This window comes from Natator depressus, chromosome 2 (assembly GCF_965152275.1).
Source record: "Natator depressus isolate rNatDep1 chromosome 2, rNatDep2.hap1, whole genome shotgun sequence".
NCBI classification, from domain to species: domain Eukaryota; kingdom Metazoa; phylum Chordata; order Testudines; family Cheloniidae; genus Natator; species Natator depressus.
The window spans coordinates 234,698,443-234,720,506 of NC_134235.1; the positions used below are offsets into that span (position 1 = coordinate 234,698,443).

General features: G+C 42.7%; 1 protein-coding gene across 3 annotated transcripts in view; it reads right to left on the bottom strand.

The window, feature by feature from the left end:
* Nucleotides 1-22,064, bottom strand: part of KIF5B (kinesin family member 5B) — a 74,353-nt gene that overhangs the window by 26,962 nt on the left and 25,327 nt on the right. For all 3 annotated transcript variants that reach the window (XM_074946181.1, XM_074946179.1, XM_074946180.1), the window contains exons 11-15: nt 16,948-17,096; nt 13,861-14,054; nt 12,895-12,963; nt 7,561-7,767; nt 298-441 (exon numbers count right to left, since the gene is read on the bottom strand). In XM_074946181.1, coding sequence (XP_074802282.1) covers nt 298-441; nt 7,561-7,767; nt 12,895-12,963; nt 13,861-14,054; nt 16,948-17,096 — 763 coding nt within the window. The remainder of the gene's footprint in view (nt 1-297; nt 442-7,560; nt 7,768-12,894; nt 12,964-13,860; nt 14,055-16,947; nt 17,097-22,064) is intronic.

Here is a 22,064-nt window from a genome sequence, read left to right on the forward strand (position 1 = left end):
CTGAAGTGACTTAAGTTGAGGAATGTTTGCACTGTATTTGCATAGTTAGACCAAACTGTTCTTGGACATTTTTATAATAAGGCATAGTGTACAAAGTCAGTTATAAACACTGTATAAAGCTGTAAAAGGCAAATACTAACACTTGGGTTCTCTTTATCCTCTCTCAGAACCTTACAGGAAGACATTTATATGGTTACAGGTGTTATAAATTACCCTAGTTATTACATCTTTACTGCACTGAAAAGACCTAAACATGAATCAATGTATCATTTTACATTTGTGACAGCTCCTCTTTACCTTTGCATCATTATTTCCTACTGCAATTCCTATTTCCGCAAGATCTTTTAATAAGGAGGCCATCATCTCTGTTGCCCGCTTTTTCTGGTGGTTGGTCATTTCTTTAAGTTTCTGAAGCTCTGCATCTATACTGGCTAAAGTTACCTAGAACAAGGAATGAAGGTGTAAAATTAGATTTTATCAGTTTAAATCCTTACATGGGAATATTTTTCTTCTTGTTTTTCATCCAGCAACCTTAAAATGAATTTTCTCTTTTTTATTAAAAGTGCCCCAATCTGGTAACTACATTATGTTTTAAAAGTAACTGTTAAAAATCCTGTAAGCACTGTACAGTAGCATAATATGCAAGACAAAAAGTTTCAACAACTAGCAGTATTTCACCAAAACTCAGAGTTCTTTTCTGAAAGACACAAAGCCCTTCAGCACACAATACATAATCCTGCAACTCCGACAATGATTCTGCCAACACCCTAGAAGAGCATTTATGGTTACATCTACCAATGTGAGACAGCACAGGGGGTTCTCTTAAAGACATTAAAATGGGACCCATCCGTATCTGCTTTAAAATGGGACCCATCCATATTATCACTGTATGTTTTGCTTGTGGGACAATTTAGATGTTTATCTGCAGTCTGCACAGAAGCAGATTATATCAATTCCAGTCCATCCCTGCCTAGAGCTTTCTGAACAGATATCGCCATGGGAGAAGTTTGTAAGCCCTGGTCTGCACTGGGGTGGGGGGGAATTGATCTAAGTTACGCAACTTCAGGTACGTGAATAATGTAGCTGAAGTAGACATACTCAAATCGACTTGGTGAGTCGACTGCTGCCGCTCCACCGTTGACTCTGCCTGCGCCTCTCGCGGCGCTGAAGTACAGGAGTCGACGGGAGAGCACTCAGGGGTCGATCCATTGCGTCTAGACTAGACGTGATAAATTGATCCCCACTGGACTGATGGCTGCCTGCTGATCCGGCGGGTAGTGAAGACATACCCTAAGTTGTCTTTTTGTGCAGTGCCACTAATTCTAGAGCAGACATTCACAATAAAGGTATAACAATTTACACAGACTGAGGATTGGCCCATCCATGTGCAACCAACAGTTAACACTAAATCCAGGGTTAGACTTAAATTGAAAAGGCCACTTTATGCCAATACCAGCTGCCAAACAGAACATACTTCTTCGTTGTTCTCCAACCTTAATTTTGATAAAGTCATCTGAAACACATTTAGATTCAGCATCAGAAACTTGTACCAAAAGACTGCCTTTTCTACAGACAGAGGTAGACAGATACTGGATAATGACCCTAAGAGAACAGAGGGTTGTTTTAGATTCCTTAGTCTTTGAGTGACTTCATTTTTTCCATTCTCACAAAGGTTTGCTGCCAGGTTCTTTACCTTCTGCTGAGTATCGATACAAAGGCTTGATGAATGCGGCCATACATGCCTGCAAGCATCAATGATAAATACTTATCACTATCACCTCAAACATCACAACAACAAACAGAGATATCAATGCGTTATCAAGGGAATCTTGCACCTGATGCGTGGTCATGTCCACCCTGTAGCACGTTAGTCTGTGAATTCTTTAAAGAAAGGTGCAACTTCTCCCACAGTTTGCTGATATTTTAGCAGGAAAGACAGTCCGCACAAATGTTGCCAACACTGCTCACTCTTAGCCTTGCATCCAAAGGCATCTTGGTATTCTGAACAATGGCTAGAGGACACTGTACCATAGGCACAGTGGGAAGGACAGCCTGTGACATCCTAAACCCAAATTGTACTTTCTACAGTTGAGTGTTCTGCCATATTTTACCAACTGATCTAGGAGTACAGTATAAGGGTCCTTTCTGTGGGAAGCATCTCTGTTCTTGGTACCATAATACCAAAGCCCTTGGGCTTTCCTAGACAGTCTCCATCTCAAATGGGATGGCTATAGCTACCTTTAAACAAAAAACAGAAAGCTGGATCATCCTGGGGAACCTGGTAGTTCTTGCCCTTCTGAACAGTAAACAAATTTCTAACATTCCTGTTCTTAACAGCATTCACTTCATCCCAGACAAACACCAGTATGCTGTAATAACACTCAGCATTGTGGCTGCACTGGCAGCAACATACACTGTTTACAAAGAGACCAACAATGTGGACAAGGCAATGATGTTTATGGTTCCAAGACTCAGTGCATGGGTACCAAAGCCAATGCACCCAGGTATTGCAGGATGTAGAGGACACTGACCATTACAGCTGTTAGGCCAGTGCTTCAGTACAAAGACCAGGAACACCGCCAAAGGTACCAGGCCTATCCTGAAGTGATCAAAAACTTTTGGTCTCTGAAGTTAAGAGCAGAGTATGGTATAAATCAAGCATGGTCCACTCTCAAAGCTCAAGATATACAGAGGTGACATCTTACTCAATAAAGCAGATTCAGGCACCTGAGGAGTCAAAGCCTTGACAGAGCAGTAGAAGTAGTGCATGGGATCCAGCTAGGTGTTTTAAAATGATGAGAATGACACCAGTGCCTGCCTTTTTGGATTTATGGCACCAATATAAAGTCTCAAATCACTTTTAAGTCTTAAGACTGTTTTTTGAAAAGGACTTGGCTAAAGAACTGTACGAAACCAGAGGAGCTTTCAGGTGTGTTCACTGGATCATGACAACAATTGTTAACATATCCCACAGCCAATCATGGATGTTTCTGAAGAATGCCACATGTAAATCATACCATTCTATGACAGGCAAGTTAAAACTGCACTCTACACACACTTAAAAGGCTCTGGCAAAAACTATTTTAAAAAAAGGTGGAGGGGGAAGTACACAGAGGAGACTGTTTACACTACTTCTAGTAAAAATGTGAGGCCCATCCTTGTTGCTAAGGAATGATTTACTAAGATTAGAATAAAGCTTGGAATGCAAATAGTACACTTGTATCAAGGCAATTTTCAGAAGCCAAACAATGTTCCAATGAAGTTGGGATTAATAAGCTCACCATCACTGCACGTGTTGTGACTCTCTGGACTGCAAAGTAGCACCATGAAACCCCCATATTCACCACTGTCATAGGATATATTTTGTACACTGAATGCTGGTGCAGTCTCATTTTATATCCTGTTGGATTGTATGTACTATCATTGTATGTGAAGTTATGAAGTACTGCCATATGTGTTAGTGAAATATGTTGTGAGGTTGGGAGACATCCATAGCTGGCCTTTCAGTAGGGACAAAAGGAACAACTATCACTGGCCAGACAGGTGTTGATGCCAATCAAGAAAAATCCACTGTCTCAGAGGCTTCTCAGTAAGGACAGCCTAACCCACCTCACAGCAAGGATCTTTCTAGCAGCTGGAAGAAAGTATAAAAGAGGGACAGTGATGTCATCACTTGGCCTCTCTTCCCCCATCTCAAAACCTGGAAGGTCATCTGAAAGACAAAGACTTTGAGCTGGGGAGATTGGTCCCAGACTGGAAAGGGCATCCAGCCTGTGTACTGAGAACTGTGAGCTGCCTGTATGATCTATTAGAGTGAGAGACTGATTCAAATCCTCCTTAGTCTGTTAAAGTTAAAAATAAATTCACACTCAATTCTATTTCTTATGTAATCAACTTTGATCTATATACCTGCTACTTATAATCACTTAAAATCTTTCTGTAATTAATAAATCTGTTTTTATATTTTACCTGAACAGTGTGTTTTTGGTTGAAGTGCTTGGGGAATCTCAGCTCAGATTACAAAGGCTGGTGCATGTCCAATTTCCTTTGATGAAGTGGCGAACTAATTAATGACACCTGCACTGTCCAAGTGAGTCTTGAGCAATGTAAGACTGTAAATTTCTGGGGTGCAAGGTTGCGGTGATTTGCTGGTGGCTCTCTCTAGGATTCATGAGCGGCTCATGAAGCGTTCATATAATTTAGCTGGGTATGAGGTTCCACCTGCTGATGGCTGAGTGATCACAGCGTCTCTTTTGATCACAGGAGTTTTGCTGCTTGTCACTGGCATAGCTTTGTGAGAGACAGCCCAGGCTGGAGTGTTATGGGGCAACAGCGGTCCCACAGTTCCAGGTTGTACCCTGGGATCCCTGTCACACCTGTGATCAAGGGAGGCCTGAAACCAATTATTCCAATTATGGCACAAACATGCCCAGAAGAGACAGGCCTGTCACTGACAAAGGGACACCAGTTGTCAATCGTGTTTAAACAGAAAATTTATACCCGAAACAAAAAAAATGTAATTGGGATACATGCAGCAATGACTTGACACCTTACACCAAGTTAAGAAAAGTTAGTGATCAGAGGATCCCACTCCTAAGAAACTTTGATAACTAATCAGAAAGAAACTAAGCCTCTAAATGCAGACTGAAGTTAGGAGATTTCCAGCCAAGAAGGATTCCATAGGCCTGCTGCTGAGCGCAAAAGTTTAGGATAACTATTTGAAGTCCCAAGCTGGCTTGCACACAGACACACAAGAGGGATTCCTGGAGTTAGGTTCTTTGGTGAAGTGCGAATTTAAAAATATTTTTGTACTGGTTCTAGATTGCTCATTTATAAAGTCTTTGTACCACTCAAGTTTGATAAAACCCACCCACAAAAAGATGGAGAAACACTTTCTTCTAAAATCATTCCAGTGTCAAATAATCCTAATTTACCAGCACTCTTGTTCTTAAAGTATCTGCTATCCACCCAACCTAGAATGTTTGGAGAGAAAACAAAAACAAACAAAAAAACCTTAGAGTTTTTCAGATCAGTCTGCAAATCAAGGGCAGAAAACCTTTTTAGTTTTACAGACCTATGAGCGAACAAATAAATTTTTCATTGGAAAATAGTACTGTCCTTGTGGACACAATAGACAAAAGTAAGTTTTCAAGAAATGTGTACAGCCTGTAGCAAGCAAGCCCCTTATTATTCCCAACTGCTGGAAGAAAACATTACTTTGAATATTTCTAGGACAGCAGCACTAGTATTTTGTTTGTTCCAACAAATCAGTCACCATCAGGCTAGGAGCTTAAAAAAAAAAGCTGGGCATGATGGCAGATACTAATTGCTATTTCAAATAAGGCCCAACTAGTTTTAGGTTGCTGACAGTCAACAAATACTGCCTCTTATGTACATCTAGTCACCATAGCAGAGAGTTTAGAACAAAATCGCTCAAGCTAGTATCTCCAGTTATTTACTCATTGGAATAGCAAGGAAGTGAAATGTAAACAGAGCCAGCACAGCAAAGGGAAGAGAAGAAAAGAACATTCCCCAGACTGGAGTACAGCTGACAGAATTAAAATTTTTCATGCAAATGAAGATCTAGTCTGTTATCACAAAATGTTTTTTTAATTAAGAAACTCAGCAACTGGTTGGTAACTAAACAAATGGAAATGTCTATGTTGCCTGTATGAAACTGCACAATTTTTATATAAGCAATAAACACAAAGAAAATTGTGTGTTACTAGTGTGATGGAAGCAAAGGCAAAATTCATCCCAAAAACAGTAGTTCTGGAAACTGAATCAACAAGAAAAATATTTTACCTGGGTAATAGTTTTGAAAAGTATTGAAAGAATCCACAGGAAAGAGGATTAAGTAAATTATTCAAAACCTGACAAATATTAGAACTTCTGAAGCAGCTCAAATAGAAGTAGAGCAGAATCTTTCTCCACCTTTTGGTTGGTGACATACCGCTAACACCGGGACTAGGACGGAACAGACCCACGGAATGAGACTTGGACACCAAAAGCGCAAGGCAAACAGGCACTTCTCTCATGAATAATACAGTAACTGCCTACTTTCCACCCTTAACTGCTGTTAGCTTTTGAAGCGTGATACGTTTGAATTGCCTACTGCATTAACGTGTTGAGAGTCAACACCTACCTCTGCTCACTTTAGTCAACAGAACTGACTGTACAACCTGCTGCTACAGCGACTTAACAGGATTTTGATACCCCCGCCCCCCCCGCCCCAAGGCAAATTGCAAAAATTATTAGCTATGGAATAACTCCTCAAAAGGGCAACTCCAAGCCAAGGCTCCAGAAGGGAAATCTGAGTGGCAGATATAAATTGCATTTTCTATCTTTCCCATTAACTATGATTTGTTGTTTAGATAATCAAATCAGAACTACACCTCTACCCCAATATAACGCAGTCCTCGGGAGACCAAAACATCTGACCGCGTTATAGGTGAGACCGCGTTATATCGAACTTGCTCTGGCCCACCCCGTTCCTTTTTCACTGACTGCCCCCTCCAAAGACCCCTGTTCCTAATCACCCTCAGGATCCCACCCCCTACCCAACCCTCCTGCTCCCTGTCCTCTGACTGCTTTGAACCCTATCCACACCCCCTGCCCCCTGACTCACCGGCAGCCCCAGCCCGTTCCACTCCGCCACCTCCCAGCCACGGCGCTCCGCTTCCCGCTGCTGGTGCATGTGGGGAGGTTGGGGAAAGGACACCTCCCGTACTCACCTGCGGCGGGAAGCAGAGCACCGCGGCTGGGAGCTGGCGGAGTAGAGCGGGCTGGGGCCGGGCTGCTCCACTTCCTGCTGCCGGTGAGTACAGGGAGGTTGGGGAAAGGACACCCTCCGCACTCATCGGAGGCGGGAAGCGGAGCGATGTGGCCCCAGCCTGCTCTGCTTTCCTTGCCTCAGCCCCAGCCATGTTGCTGGAGGGGTTGGGAAAAGTCCCACACTCACCTGTGGCGGGAAGCGGAGTGCTGCGGCTGGGAGCTGGTGGAGTAGAGTGGGCTGGGTTGCTCCGCTTCCGCCGCTGTCGGTGAGTGTGGGGGGATCCCTTCCCCCAAGCCTCCCTCCCCCGAGCGACATGGCTGGGGCCAGGGCAAGGGAAGAGGAGTGGGCTACTCCCAACCCCCCGCTAATCCCCTGGGCCACTCGGACTGCGGGGCCCCCAAAAGTGGGCGCGCCCCCCCCCCACAGCTCCTGCCTCCCAGACCCGGGGGGGTGGGGGGGGGAGCTCCTGACCGCCCCTGAGACCCTCTGCCTCTTGTCCAACCCCTCAGCCCCAGCCCGGCCTGGCACCTTTAACACGCTGCTCAGAGTGGCGTGTCGGAGCTTTACCACGTTATAATGTGAACCCACGTTATATCGGGTCGCGTTATATTGGGGTAGAGGTGTATTACAATTCCACATCAGAAAGAAATAAAGCTAAATTTCATGCTTTAACACTCAGAAAAGCCATTTAAAAGACAACGTATGTAAGCAGTTAAAAAAAAAACTTTTCCTAACAAAAAAGTTACATTACAGATATTTAGTAATTCCTTGTCCTGATTTCCTACCGATTTCTGATTGAGTTCATCACTAAGCAGCTCATATTCCCTTGCTTTGTCTTCTACTTCCTGAGATTTCTGATCATAGTTGACAGCAAGTTCCTCAAGGGCTTGTAGCACCTCTTTTACTTCTTCTTTAGAGGCATCGTTTTCAGCTTGGAGGCGATTCAGCTCAGCTTGCATATTGTCTTGGTCCCGCCTGGTAGATGCTAGAAGCTACAAAAGCGATAAAGTAATTAAACACAAGTTGTCATTTCAGAGACATTAAGAAATGCAAGTCAGAGCCCAAACTTACTGAACAGTTTCTCCTAGAGCATAAAGCCTTATTTATTTAGAATTTGTACATGGTCTACCATCATGAAATAGCAATCCCTGAATTTATCCTCAGTACAACCAGATTTTAAGTAACAGATGGTTAAACTATTTGTCAAGGAGAATAGACAAAGCTCATGTTGTATATTTCAATATCTGGTACAACTGACAAGATCTGCATTTTTATTTAAAATTAACTATTAGTCAAAACCTTGGGGGATGAGGGGAGGGAGGAGGGGAGAGTGGGAAGGCTTGAAAATCATATAGCAGATCTTCCTGGTGAACTTTAAAGAAGTTGCTAATTGTTAGTTTAATCAGAATGTTCTAAACTCCCAACTGACTTAAACGGGGCCAGTACTTCACCCTCTCTGTATTTTAATATTTCATTACTGAATAGGCACATAACCAAGCAGAATGGAGAGTTTTCAAAATATTGAAAAACTAGAGCTGAAACCATTTTCTGAAGTATGGTCAAAGTCTTATATGCTCAGGCCTTGTCTACACTACAGTTTTGTCAACAAAAGTCAGCTTTCATTGACAAAACAGTGGAGGTGTACACACTACTATACTCCTCCCGCTGATTTAATATTCCTGCTATGCTGACAAAATAAAATCACCTCAACGAGAGGAGTAGAGCTTTTAGTGACAAAAGTTAGATCAACGCAGTGTCAGTATCAACACTGCGCTTGTTTATGTTGCTCTAACTGGCTTCCAGGTGTCGTCCCACAATGCCCATCACGACTGCTCTAGTCAGCAGTTTGAACTCTGCTGCCTTGAACATAGGCATGCGCCCCTTCCCCGTTTAAAGGGTTGTGAATTTTTTAAATTCCTCTTCCTGTTTGCTCAGCATGGACAGTTAAACACAGCATCTTTCCAGCTGACCACGCCGGCTTTCCGCAGTAGACACGCTCCTGTGTGGAGTACACCCGGTTGGATCTTCTGGGTCTGTGGGGAGAGGAGGCTGTGCAGTTACAGCTTCATTTCAGCCATAGGAACTTTGATACCTACAGGCTGATTGCTAGAGGGATGCAGGAGAAGGGGCATGAAAGAGACAAGCAGCAGTGCTGTACTAAGACCAATGAGTTGAGACAGGAATACCAGAAGGCAAGGGAGGCCAACCGTCACTCTGGTGCCGTGCATAAGACATGCTGCTTCTACAAGGAGCTGCACACCATCCTTGGCGGCGACCCCACCTCGACCACCAAGAGCCCCAAGGATACTTTGGGAGGACCTGAGGCAGCGACCAGCGGAGTCAATCCTGAGGATGAAGTGCTAAAGTGATAGACGAGGAAGTGGAGCTGGAGGCGGCTGTGGAACACGACAGGGTCATCCAGTGGCGTGGTTAGTCAGGCCCTCTTTTTGACTCCAGAGAGGTCCAGCCAGTCCCAGCACTGGTATTCCTGAAGCAAGGGACACGAGCTCTGGTAAGCTTTGATTTTGCTTTGATACAGTACAGTGAGACGAGACTGAGCTCTCATGTACTTTGTTATATGGTAGAGGAGGGATAAGGCACAGAAATTAACAAATTTCTATGCAGCGTGGGCCCAGCGGAAACGTTCTTTAATGTACACCAGCATGTCCCGAGAATCCGCCATGGAGATCCCTAGGAAATTTTTCTGTAGGTATTCTGCAATCCTCTGCTGAAGGTTCCTTGGCAGAGCTGCCTTGTTTCTCCCCCCACTATAGGAAACTGCCACGCCAACTGGAAATTATTTCTGCAGGGATCAGAGCAACACACTGGCGAGCAGCATACAGACCCAGTCTGAAGCCGCATGCATGCAGGAGATACACCCTGCATCCTGGGTTATAGGAGTGAGATATTGGGTTTGATTACCCAATATTCAGAATACTCTCCCTAGACGCACGTAGTGACCCTCTTTGCAAACCACCCAGACCCTTTGTCTCCTCTTGCTCATTCCCCTGTTCCCAACCCCACCCCACCCCCGTCAAACTCACCACACTGGGACTCTTACCAAGCTGTGTGATAGCAAAAGGACAGTGAGAAAGAGGTGTGTGTAACTTTTGTGATTCATGGTTCTGAGTGAATTCACAGTACTGTCTCTGTTAACGGTTTCTTTGGCTTCTGCAGATGTGCCCTTGAGGACCATTCCTCCTCACCAGCAGAGCGCCTCAAATCAGATAAGGCAGCAAACCAGGAGGAGAAAGGAGGATATGTTTCGCAAAGTGCTGCAAATCAACAGAGGCAGGAGCAGATGATAAAGCTACATGACACAATGAAAGGTGCAGTTACATGCAGCTGTGAGAGCCATAACTGAGAGACTGTTCCTCATTACCATGTCCCATTCGATAAAATTTGAGAGTTACATCCTGTTATTAAACTTTAGTCTTTGAAATGAAATGAGTATTTGTTTCATACATGTTAGTTGGTGGCTACTGGCAGGAGTATTTGCTCAGTACAATTAAAGCTCAGGAAGCAAGCACTAAAGGGGTTGTTCAGGGCGGCAAGTAAATATTGCCTGGCCAAATGCATCACATAAAGACATGTTACTGCGAATCATTGTCAAAATGCTTCTTCAAAGCCTCCTTAATTCGAATAGCCTCCTCCCTGCTGTGCCTGTCTAATTGCCCTGGTATCTAGCGGCTCCAAATCAGTAGCCAGGTGATCCACCTCAGCACTCTATCCCTGGGGAAACTTTTCTCCCTTCACTTTGCAAATGTTATGCAGAGCAGTCGACTGAAAATGATCAACCTGCCAAAAAGGCAGCACCAGCAATCTTTTAATCAGCCAAAGTCACATTAAATGGTCATTTGGCACCTGCTGAACCACTCCTTTCCACTGTCTAGGTTCCTGATGTAAGGTTTCATGAACCACAAGAGCAAGGAGTAGATGGGGTCTCCTAGAATTACTATGGACATTTGAATCTTCTGGTCAGGAAAGAAAGTCCCACTGTGCGGCTTTCTATATAGTCCAGTGTTCCTAAAGATCATGCACCTTTCCTGACCACGCCGCACTGATGTCAGTGAAAAGGCCTTGGTGATCCACAATGGAGAGTAGCCCTTCCAGTTGATGTACTCCGTTGCAAGATGGTCTGGGGCCAAAATTGGGATATTTGTTCCATCTATTGCCCTGCTGCAGTTAGGGAATCCCATTGCCTCACAGCCATCCACTATTTCCTGCACATTACCAAGAGTCACAGTCCTTCATAGCAGATTAATGGCCCTGCACACTTGCATCACTGCAGCTCCCACGGTGGACTTTCCAACTCCAAACTGATTTGTGACTGACCAGCAGCAGTCTGGAGTTGCAAGCTTCCACACAGCAACCACCACTCGCTTTTCCACAGTGAGGACAGCTCTCATTCTGGAGCACTAGGATGAGCTCTGCACACAGTTCCAGGAAGGTGGATTTGGGCATCCGTAAGTTCTGCAGCCACTGCTTGTCATCCCATACATGCATCACAATGCAATACCACCACTCAGTGATTGTTTCCCGAGCCCAGAACAGACAGTCCACTATGTGCAGCTGCTCCATGAATGCCAGCAGCAATCTTGAATTATTTCTTTACATGGCGGGCAGCAGGGCAGGCAACACTGATTCACAGCTCATGAAATACTGCAGAACTAGTCCCATTGTGTTCATTATGCTTTCAGGCAGAGATGGTAGGCACACAGTTAACAAGGGCTGTTGAAAAACAGCACAAAGTCGGAAGCCCATGGAATGACAGGACTGAAAGAACTGCATCACGTGAGGATGAGTATGCCCCCATGATGCACCACATTCTGTTCCCAGAGCTCCCAGCGGCAGAGTTGCACAGTGGGATAGCTTCCTACAATGCAACACTGTCGATGCAAGAGCCCTCACTGTGGACACATTCCGCCAACCCAAGGAGCGTTGTGTGGACATGCACAACTGATGTAATTAAAGTGGCTTATGATCGTCGACATAACTTAAGTCCTTCTTCCTCATCCCCAGATGAGGCAGTTATAGTGGAGCCTATTTCTTCACCTTGGGACAATTTTAAGACTCATCAGGAGTTGTTGAGTAGGATGGCTATGGCCCGAGATATCCAACTAGAGGAGGTCCAGGAAAAATCTCTCAAGCTGGTGGAGATTTTGACATCTGCGGCTCCAGCCTGAATAGCTCTAACTTAAGTCAATATAACTCTGTAGTGTAGACATGGCTCAAGACAAATATTTAAAATGAAGTAAATCTATTTTCTTACATAGGAGAGCCAGGCAAGGTTGCCCACGCTTCCCTTCTGTTTTCTCTAGCAATGGAATCATTTGCATCTAAAATTAAGAAATAATTCAGTGACTGAAGGAGTTAATTTTTTGTAAAAACATATCAGCTTTGTATGGAGATTAGATATTAAAATTACCCATTCAAAAATCTGTCAAAATTAACAGAAACAGAACAATCTGGTAAAGCTTTGTTTTTTAAATAAATTATACCAAATTAAATACTTTTGGTTGGCATTACACAGCAAGAGCAGATTAATATACAATTCATAAATAAAACACATTGTGTCCAATACTTCCAGCAAACCTAGATAAAAGGCTAACTGTATACAAATTATGAGGTCAACTCAATGCCTTGGAAAACTGAACAGTTTTGTGATCAAAATATGGTGGTGATTAAAATGAACATTACTTAAGAGGGTTTTTTCCCTCCATTTCATATTCTTCCTACAGAGGAACACAAGTATTTTGAAAAGTCTGAAGAATGAGACTTCTTGACACCCATGGAAAAGGTGGGGAAGACCTACTGTGCCAAAACTCTTAACAGACACACTAAGTTGGTAAAGGGGTTTGTGAATCTGTAGTTACTGTCTGGCCAAAGTATATCAAACTGGGAGTTCTGGATAGACACTGAACAGTTAGATTCTAACTTTAAAACTGGAGAAGGATTATGATGTGGTAAATGAATAAACCAGTTTGCTTATATAATCATCCTACTTTCAGTTTACTGAAAAGTTAGTTATGACTTTAAGGTGGTTTTTTTCTGCATTATCCCCAATTATTTGTATCAAATGAAAAACCCAAAATAAAATACACAATAGTGAAACTCACCTCTTCCTGATCCAACATTTGTGTCTTCAACTTTTCTACTAATTGGCTCTGCTGATTGATTTCTTCATCCTGCAATTAAAACCAGCAATCCATTGAACAGTTTGAACACACAAAAATCTCAAATACAGATTAGAAGTCAGTTGTTCATCAACCTTTCCATGTTTGGAAACAATTATTAAACTAAACACAAGACCGATGATTCATGGACTCAAAAGAGATATAAAAAATATAGCAGGCTTCTAGCTTTATATGTATTTGTCGTAATTTACCTTGCACCCAAGAGCAAAATCCTACCCCTTTGTTATGTCACAATGTCTTCTCCAAGTTCAAGAACTAGGACATGTCCCCTCTGTAACTCCCAAGTAACCTACTTTGGATGAAAATTCTCCTGACTTTATATAAACTTCTTACTTGAAGGTATTTAGTAATATTGTTTAAATTTCAGAGATATGTAACCAAATGGCATATTTTATAAAATATAATAATGGACAAATGAGCAACATCTCTCAGCTTTTCCAAAACAGATTACTCAAATGTCAGTTTATATGCATATTACCTTCCCCTCCCCTTAGTATTGTATTATCAGACATCCAACTAATCAAGAGCATTTCAACTAGTTGAATGCAGAACATTCTTCAAGACAACTCAACTCTACTCTACCTACATCAGACTCCGTTTTCATCTATTTCCTATGCTCTGCCCACTTTGCTTTGTTCTTTCTATCCTTCCATTCTCCGTCCCCGCCTGTTGAAACTGAGAAGGAGAATGCCAATTAGTCCCAAATGAGGTGATTGTTTCTGTTGTGTTTAATCCATGGGAACTGCAGTCAGACCATGTTATATGGATTGAGAACACCCACCATGCTCATTTGTACTAACAAATGAAGATTTGTCTTAATTAAATATCAACCACTGTAGCTCCAAATATGCTTACTAAGAGATTTTATATTTAACAAGAACAACATACCTTGTCATCAAGTTGTTTGTATAATTTAGTAATTTCTTCCTCACACTTTCTTCTTTCAGCATCAGTAAAATTACCAGTCACTCCAATTGTAGCAGCTGGTTTATCATTATTGATAGCAACATCCTTATCCACTGCAAAAGCTTCCAAGTTGGCCTTCTCTTTGTCAAACTGCTCATCAACTGGTACAGTCTCCCCTTAAGTAAAAAGATTTTATAAATATGTTCTCTTATCACAGTTAGTTTAGAAATGTCTTTCAAAGTGAACTATCCCTGAGAAGTTATATGAGATAGTCCCTAGCTATGACAGGTACTAGTTAAATGGTTAATAAAATATTTCAGAGAGTTTAAGGGCCTGTGATATACAGGAAGTCAGACTTGATGGGCGAATGGTGTTTTCTGGCCTTAAATTTCACCCAGTTATTATTTCAGTTAATTACTGAGTCCAATAACTTGTATGCTTGAGTAAGCATAATTTGTTTGACTAAAGCATAAAAGCTAGATCCCTTTCTAGAAGTTATCTGAAAGACTGAGAATTCACCACTTCCTTTGATAGTTTGGTCCAGTTGTTAAATCACCCTCACTTAAAAACTTAGGTCATATTTCTGCTTCAGCTTCCAGTTTGAGTCTTGTTATGCCTTTCTCTGGTAAATTAAAGAGCTCTTTAGTACCCAGCATTTCTCCCTGTGAAGGTACTTCTACCCTGTAATCAAATCACCTCTCAATCTTCTTATTTTTGACAAGATAAATATATTGAGCTTTAAGTCTCTTGCTGTAAGAGGAACTCTGTGTAAGCCTGAAATCTTGTCTTTCACCAACAGAAGTTGGTCCAATAAAAGATATCAACCACCTTGTCTCTCTCTGATAAGGCATTCTTCAAGCCCTTGAATTATTTCTACAGCTCTTTTCCACACCCATTCCAATTTTTAGAATGTGGACACCAGAACTGTACACAATATTCTAGTGTCAATCACACCACTACTATACACAGGACAAATGACCTCGCAATTCCTATAGACCCTACTTCCTTGTTTATACATCTAAGGATCACAGACATTTTAGCCGCAGCATCACACTGGGAGCTCATGCTGAGCTGCTTGTCCACTATGATCCCTAGATATCGTTCACAGTCCCTGCTTTCCCAGATACAGTATAGCCTGCATTCTTTGTTTCTAGATGTTTAACTTTGCATTTGGCTATATTAAAATGCATATTGTTTGAATGGCTTTACCAAGCAGTTAAATAGTGTCAATATTTAGTATATAAATATTAGTAAGCAGTATCAAATATTTACTAAACAGTAATTACTATTTAACACTGCTATTGATACGATCAAGTCAAGTATTAATCCCTGCATAACCCCACTAGCCCTCCCACCATTCAATGATTTCCACTGATGATTACTTTGAGATCTGTCAATTCACCAGTTCTTAATCTATTTAATTTGTGCTTTAATATTGCACAGTGCTAATTTTTTAGACTGGTGTGAGTACTAAATCAAACAAACATATTATACAAGTCTAGTTCATGTATGTAATTACCTTTATCAGCCAAACTTGCAATCTCAAAGAATGTAATCAGGTTTGTTGGATTAAACCATTCTGATTAGCATTAATTATATTCTTATCCTTTAATTAATAGAATCCTGTTAATATTAGTATTATGAAAACTATCTTGCCATCCACAGACAGTAAATTTTCCAAAACACAGCATTCTAAGTTTCTGCTTTCCATAATCCCACAAGTGCTTCCCACAAAGAACATTTAACATATTAGTGAACATTTACTTTAAACAGCCACAGTTCCCATACAATTTAATGTATTTAAAAAGTACAACAGTTTAATGCAGGGGTTCCCAAACTTGGTTTGCAGCTTGTTCAGGGTGAGCGAGACACGAACCACAGCACTGGGAGCTGCGAGCAGCCATACCTGCGGACGCTCAGGTAAACAAAGCGTCTCGCGGCCCGCCCTGTGCTTACCCTGAACAAGCCACAAACCAAGTTTGGGAACTCCTGGTTTAATGTAATCAATATTTTCCTAGAAGTCAAACACCTAACACAAATACCGAGTCTACTGAAGTAAAAATCCAGTAAATTGAAAGCTAACGCATGTCATCTCAACTGGAACGTGAAGAAATATTCTTAGCCACACGTTTCAGTAGTTTCAGTCACAATTTATTTTAAAAGGAGTAAGGACTACTGCAGTAGCCTCAAAGATTATATGCTATTTTAATAGCATTTTTCATGATGACACAACCCTAGTTTTCACAGGCTATTAATGTGCCTGTAAAAGTTTGTTTCCTGGTTAAAACTGTCAGCGAAGTCTTATAGTAACACAAACTGAATTGGAAAAATAGATTTGGTCAAAGTTATATAAAGGTAAAAAATAGTTTACCTTGTTTAGACACCTGCAACTGTACCAAACTAACTTTTTAAAATTAATTTAATAAACTCAATACACTAATTTGGAAAAGAATAGCAATTAATAGGTCTTACCTCAGATTCACAAAATGCAAAAATATGTGTAACACTGAAGAGTTAACCTAGAATTCAGTATCGTTATAGTTATAACGAGCCATGAAATGCAAAGTTGAAGATGAGACTTCAGATTGACACTACAATTTATGATTTATCAGTTTTTGATATACCCATTTTTTAAAATTTACTTTTCAATGATTCATAGATTCCAAGGGACTACGATGATCATCTAGTCCAGGGATGGCCAAACTTACTGACCTTCCAAGCTGCATCTGATAATTTTCAGAAGTTTGAGCCACAAGATACAATCTACCCCGCAGGGCTTCTGCCCTGATGCCCCATGACATTTCCACCCCGCAACCCCCACAGGGCAGAAGCCCCTAGCCCCACCACCCCGCTGCAGGGCAGAAGCCCCGAGCTTCCCCCACTCCCCTGTCTGGTAGGTGGAGAATGGGGGGGGGGGGAGTGTGAGGGGCTCCAAGAGCCACACTAACTATAAAAGAGCTTCATGTGGCTCAAGAGCCACAGTTTGGCCACACCTAATCTAGTTGGACTAATTCAACCATCTTCACTAAGCTAAAATTCACGCAACAAAAAAATGTAATAACTTCTTACCATTGCGCCATCTGTTGAGCTCATTTTCAAGCCACTGTATGGTGTTACGCAGTGTCTTGTTTTTCTCTTTTTCTTTTTCATACTTTTTTTTCCATTGTTCTGCAGTGAGTTCCACATTGACACAGACTGTGTTCTTAATAGTCTTAGCTCTAGATAGGAAGATCAGAAAATTAGCCAGGCTGAACAAGTCTGATACGGAGATTCCAGGCTTCCCATAGCTTGGTCAGACTGATTCATTACCTAACCTATCCAGCAGGCACAATATTGTGCCTGACTGTGTCCTTATTCTTCTTGCCACACAGAAAACCTTCAATAACTGTGATAAGACACCTACAAAGTACATCAAAAGTTAAGCAGTGAAGTCATTAAACATCCAGTCTACACTGCACTAATCAGTTCCCCTTCTAAACCACCATCATCTTCCTTCCAACCATCTATAGATAAGCTCCATATGCTCAACCAACCACCGCCTTAACTTCAATCATAAAGATAATTCCAGCGCCAGACGTACGCAGATTTTAATTCTGAAAATTCTACATAAATGAAGAATCACTAATGTGGACTTAACGAAGGGGAATGAAGTAGGGTTTACACTGAGAATATATTGCCTGAGGGAAAGGATGTGCGCCCTGACAAACTATGTTCTCTAGTTTAGGCAAAAAGAGAAGTTACTGTAGTTCTTTGAGATGTGTCCCCCGACAGGTGTTCATGTGCCCCCCACACCTTCAAATGGAGATTTTCCATTATCACTGTCTGTTGAGTCCCTGCATGTGCCACTGACATCTTCATGTCCAATACTGAAGCTGTATCAAGCCGCATGGGTGAACCTTCCTCAGTTCCTTCTCCACATCTGAGTCTCAGAAAGAAACTCCGAAGCAGAGAGGAAGGAGGGCAAATAGTGGAGCACCCATAGGAACGCACATCTCAAAGAACTACAGTTACTGCATAGGGTGAGTAACCTCTCTTTCTTTGAGTAGTATCCCTATGGCTGTTCCACTTCAGGTGACTCCGGAGCAGCATCCCCATAAGGTAGAAAGAGATTCAGAGTCAAATAAGTTAAAGGAAAGAACTGCAATGCCAACTGCTGCATCAGATCTGTAGGCATTGACTAATACACAGTGTCTGGAGAAGGTATGTGCCAAAGACCATGCAGATATCTGAAACTGGGTTGTTTTGAGTAAAGTCACAGACGTAGATTGTGACCTCACTGAATGAGATGACACCAGTATTCCTTTTGATAGTCCCAGGATAGAAAAGGCATAACCTTTTGGTCTGTCTGCAAAGGAAGTGAACAGTTTAGGAGAGTCACCAAAAAAAAAAAAATTAGTTCTATCAAGGGAGAAGGATAACACCCTTCTGACAGCTAGAATATGGAGGACAGCCACCTGGCTGGAATTGTTCAGTTTTGGGGGAAGGGGGGAAAAAACTGGTAACCAAATTATCTGATTTAGATGAAACTTAGAAGACACTTTAGGAAGGAACTGGGATGCAGCTGTAATGGAAACCTTATCCTTTTAGAATATTGTGAAAGGAGGGTCAGTCATTAATGCCCCAAACTCTCGAACTCTGGGGGTTGAGTTAATAGTCATTAGGAAGTCTGTTTCCATAGGGAAATTCAGTAAGGAGTAGGTCATCATCAGTTCAAGAGGAGGCTTCATATGACTTAAGAACCAAATTAGAGGTCCCAAAATGGGGTAGGGACTTTCACCCATAGGAAAAGATTTCCCAGACCTTTCATGAACCTTGTATTTGCAGGGTGAGCAAACAGGGAGAACCTCTCAATAGCGGTGTGAAAAGCTGTCAGGGCAGCCAGAGAAACCTGGAAGGAACTACGTGAAAGTCCTGCTTTCTTAAGCTGCAACAAGTATTCGAAAATGAGCAGAAGCAAGGCAACTTCATGGACAGCTTTCTGGAGTTCACACTAGTGAATAACTCATTTCCACTTTTAAAGATAAGTATTTCTGGTTGAATCTTTCCTACTACTGAATAATCTGTATTGTTCCTCTCTAGAACAGGACAACCTCTAGCCCTAAAAACCACTGAGGAGCCACACCTTGAGGAGACTGCTCAGATTCACACGCAGCAGTCGACTGGCATCCTGAGAGAGAAGTTCAGGTGTGATCAGAAGATTTATCAGTGGATAAAGAGCTAGGTGGAACAAGAAAGGAAACCATGCTTGCCTTGAACATCAGGGCTTTAAGGATGACTCTGGTCTTGTCCTGTCTGATTTTGTCGTCATTCGGAGGATCAGAGGCATCAGGAGAAAAGCATAAAACTGCTTTTTCATCCAAGGGAGAAGGAAGGTATCCCCCCAGGAATTGTGACCTTACCTTCCCCAAAGCAAGCAAATGGCATTTTTGTTTGTAGTTGTGGCAAAGAGGTCCACTTCTCGAAACTCCCAAGTCTGAAAAATACCAACTAGAACCTGGAGATCCAACTACTGTTCATAGTCTTGCGGAAAACACCTGCTGAGAGCATCAGCCATGACAATGTGTCTGCTCTGAAGTTACACTACTGAAATTCCTATGCAATGTTTTATGCACCAGTTCCATAATTTCATTGCTTCGGCACACATAGAAGGGAATCTCGTTCCTCTCTGCCAGTTGACATAGAACATGCAGGCTATGTTGTCCATCATGACCTTGATAGATCTGTGCCTGACGAGAAGCAGAAATTCAAGGCAGGTGTATCCGATCACTTTGAGCTCCAACAGGCAGAGATGGAGGGTGGTTTCCTAGGATCACCATCTGCCCTGCACTGTTAGAGAATCAAGGTGTGCCCCTCCAACCACCGTAACAGAGATGAATCTGTGGTCATGGTTACCGATGATGTTGGTTGGAGGAAGGGAACCCCTGCTGCTACCTTGCAATGGACCTTCCACTAGTCTAGGGAATACTTCACCTGCTGGGGAACTGACACCTATTTGTCTAGACTGTGCCTGTTAGATGAGTAAACGGATTTGAGCCACCCCTGAAAACAGTGAAGGCATAACCTTGCACACACTGTCACAAAGGTGCAAGCTGCCATGTGACCAAGATGAAGACAGTTTCTGACTGAAGTATGGGAGCTCCCTTGAATAGTTCTGACAAGGTGTGATATAGTCACAAATCTGTCCATGGGTAGGAAGGCCCTGGATGCCAAGGAATCCAGGGATGCCCTTATAAATCATATGTTTTGACCGGGAGTCAGTGTGGATTTTTTCCACACTGAAGACCCAAGTCCAAGAATAGAGACAGTGCTGTCTTTGTGGCAAACAACACCTCTTGGTATGACTGATGCTTGAGTAGCCAATCGTCAAGGTACAGAATACTATAATTGCCTGACAATGCAAATAGGCAGTCACCATAGATAGAATCTTTGAAAACACTCTTGGAGCCGAGGAGACCCCGAACAGGAGCATCCCGTATTGAAAATGATCCTGGCCTATGACAAAATGCAGGAACCTTTTGCGAGGCAGGTGTATCACTACACAGAAGTATGAATCTTGAAGGTCAAGGGCCAAAACCAACCCCTGAATATAGAGAAGGAATGGCAGCTACCAGAATCACCATCCCTGATCTTTTGAGGCCTCACGAATTTGTTTAGAAGTCTTAGATCTAAGATTGGTCTCCACCCTCGATTTTTCTTTAGTAGAAGTGAACACCTGGGAACAAAAGCCCCCCCCCCTTCCCCTGTGCTGAGTGGGGACCACTTCTATCACCCCTAAACGAAGAAGGGTTTTATTTCTTGTCTTAACAGTAATTTATAAGATATGTCCCTGAAGCGGGAAAGAGAAGGGGAACAAGGAGGGAGGTAAAATGGATGGCATAAGCCCAAAGATATTACTTCCATCACCCATTTGTCCAAGGTGATACGTTCCCGTGGTTATTCAAAATGGAACAGTCGGTCTCCAAATGGGAGGGAGGTGGATAAAACGTTGAAGGTGGCAGGCTAATGCGGCAGGAGAGGTCAAACCCTCAATCATCCTGTCAAAACTGATCCTTCAGTGATGAAGCCTGTTGTGAAGTTGCATCAAATGGGGGAGTCTCAAACATCTGTGTGAGACACAGACCTGTAAGCTTGTCCTTGCCAGACAGTACCGATAGCTTGAAGTGCTTTGCAAATGGTGCTGATGTGTCTGGAGGCTTATTTGGTACCAAAGAACTCAAAAAGGGTAACAGAACAAGAGCAAACTCTGATGGTACAGAACATCTGAACTTGTTCTGACCATCTCCACTAGATGGTATCAAAGCCTTTCCAGAGCTATGTTTAGCCTTAGGGCTGCGGCACTTTCCTATTTCACCAGTTCTGGTGGAGCTCCTTGCCTCCACAGTACTGAGCCCCAAGGATGACATTTCTGAGGTGTCAACCTGGTCAGAAAACAAGGTTTTGGGGGTTGGATCCCTGAGAGGGAAATTAAAGCTCCTCTTACAATGTTTAGAGGAGGTCTTTGAGGATTTCCCCTTTCTGGGAGAGTGTTGCACTAAGGTCAAGGAGGTGCTAGAGACTCAGAGGGAAAACTGATGTACAGGGGGGTGCACCATCATCTAAGAAATCAAGTTGTAATGACTGTTTTTCTGAGCCCTGGATTTGAAGGGCTAAATAGAAGTTACACTTCTATAGTATGTTCGACTCTCCCAGCAGCAAATGCACTTTGTGTGTCTGTCACTAATCAGGATGGCCTCTCTACACAAAAGAGGCAACATTTAAACCCCAGTGAATCAGGCATGTCCCTCTCAGGAAGGACTTTCCCAGAGAATATAAATTTAAAAAAAAAAAAAAAAAAAATCAGAACTAACTACTAAGGTAACTAAACTGAGAAAGAAACAAGTTCAGCAATAGCTGAGGTACATGTAAAGAAGACATGCTAAGTTCCATCTCAGGCTGAGGCAGCTGAGAAGGAATTGAGGGCGGTTCACCCGCGCAACCTGATATATCTTCATTGTGGGCACAGGCGTGGGAACTAGGGGTGCTGCCAGCCCCGCGCCCGGGGTCCTGGCTGCCAGCCTCAGCGGGGGGGGGGGGGGGGGGGGTGGTGGTGGTGGTGGTGGTGAACATGGGTAAGGGGGCTGGCTTTCAGCATCCCTACTATTAAAATTGTTTCAGCGCCACTGAGTGTGGGACACAAGGATATCATA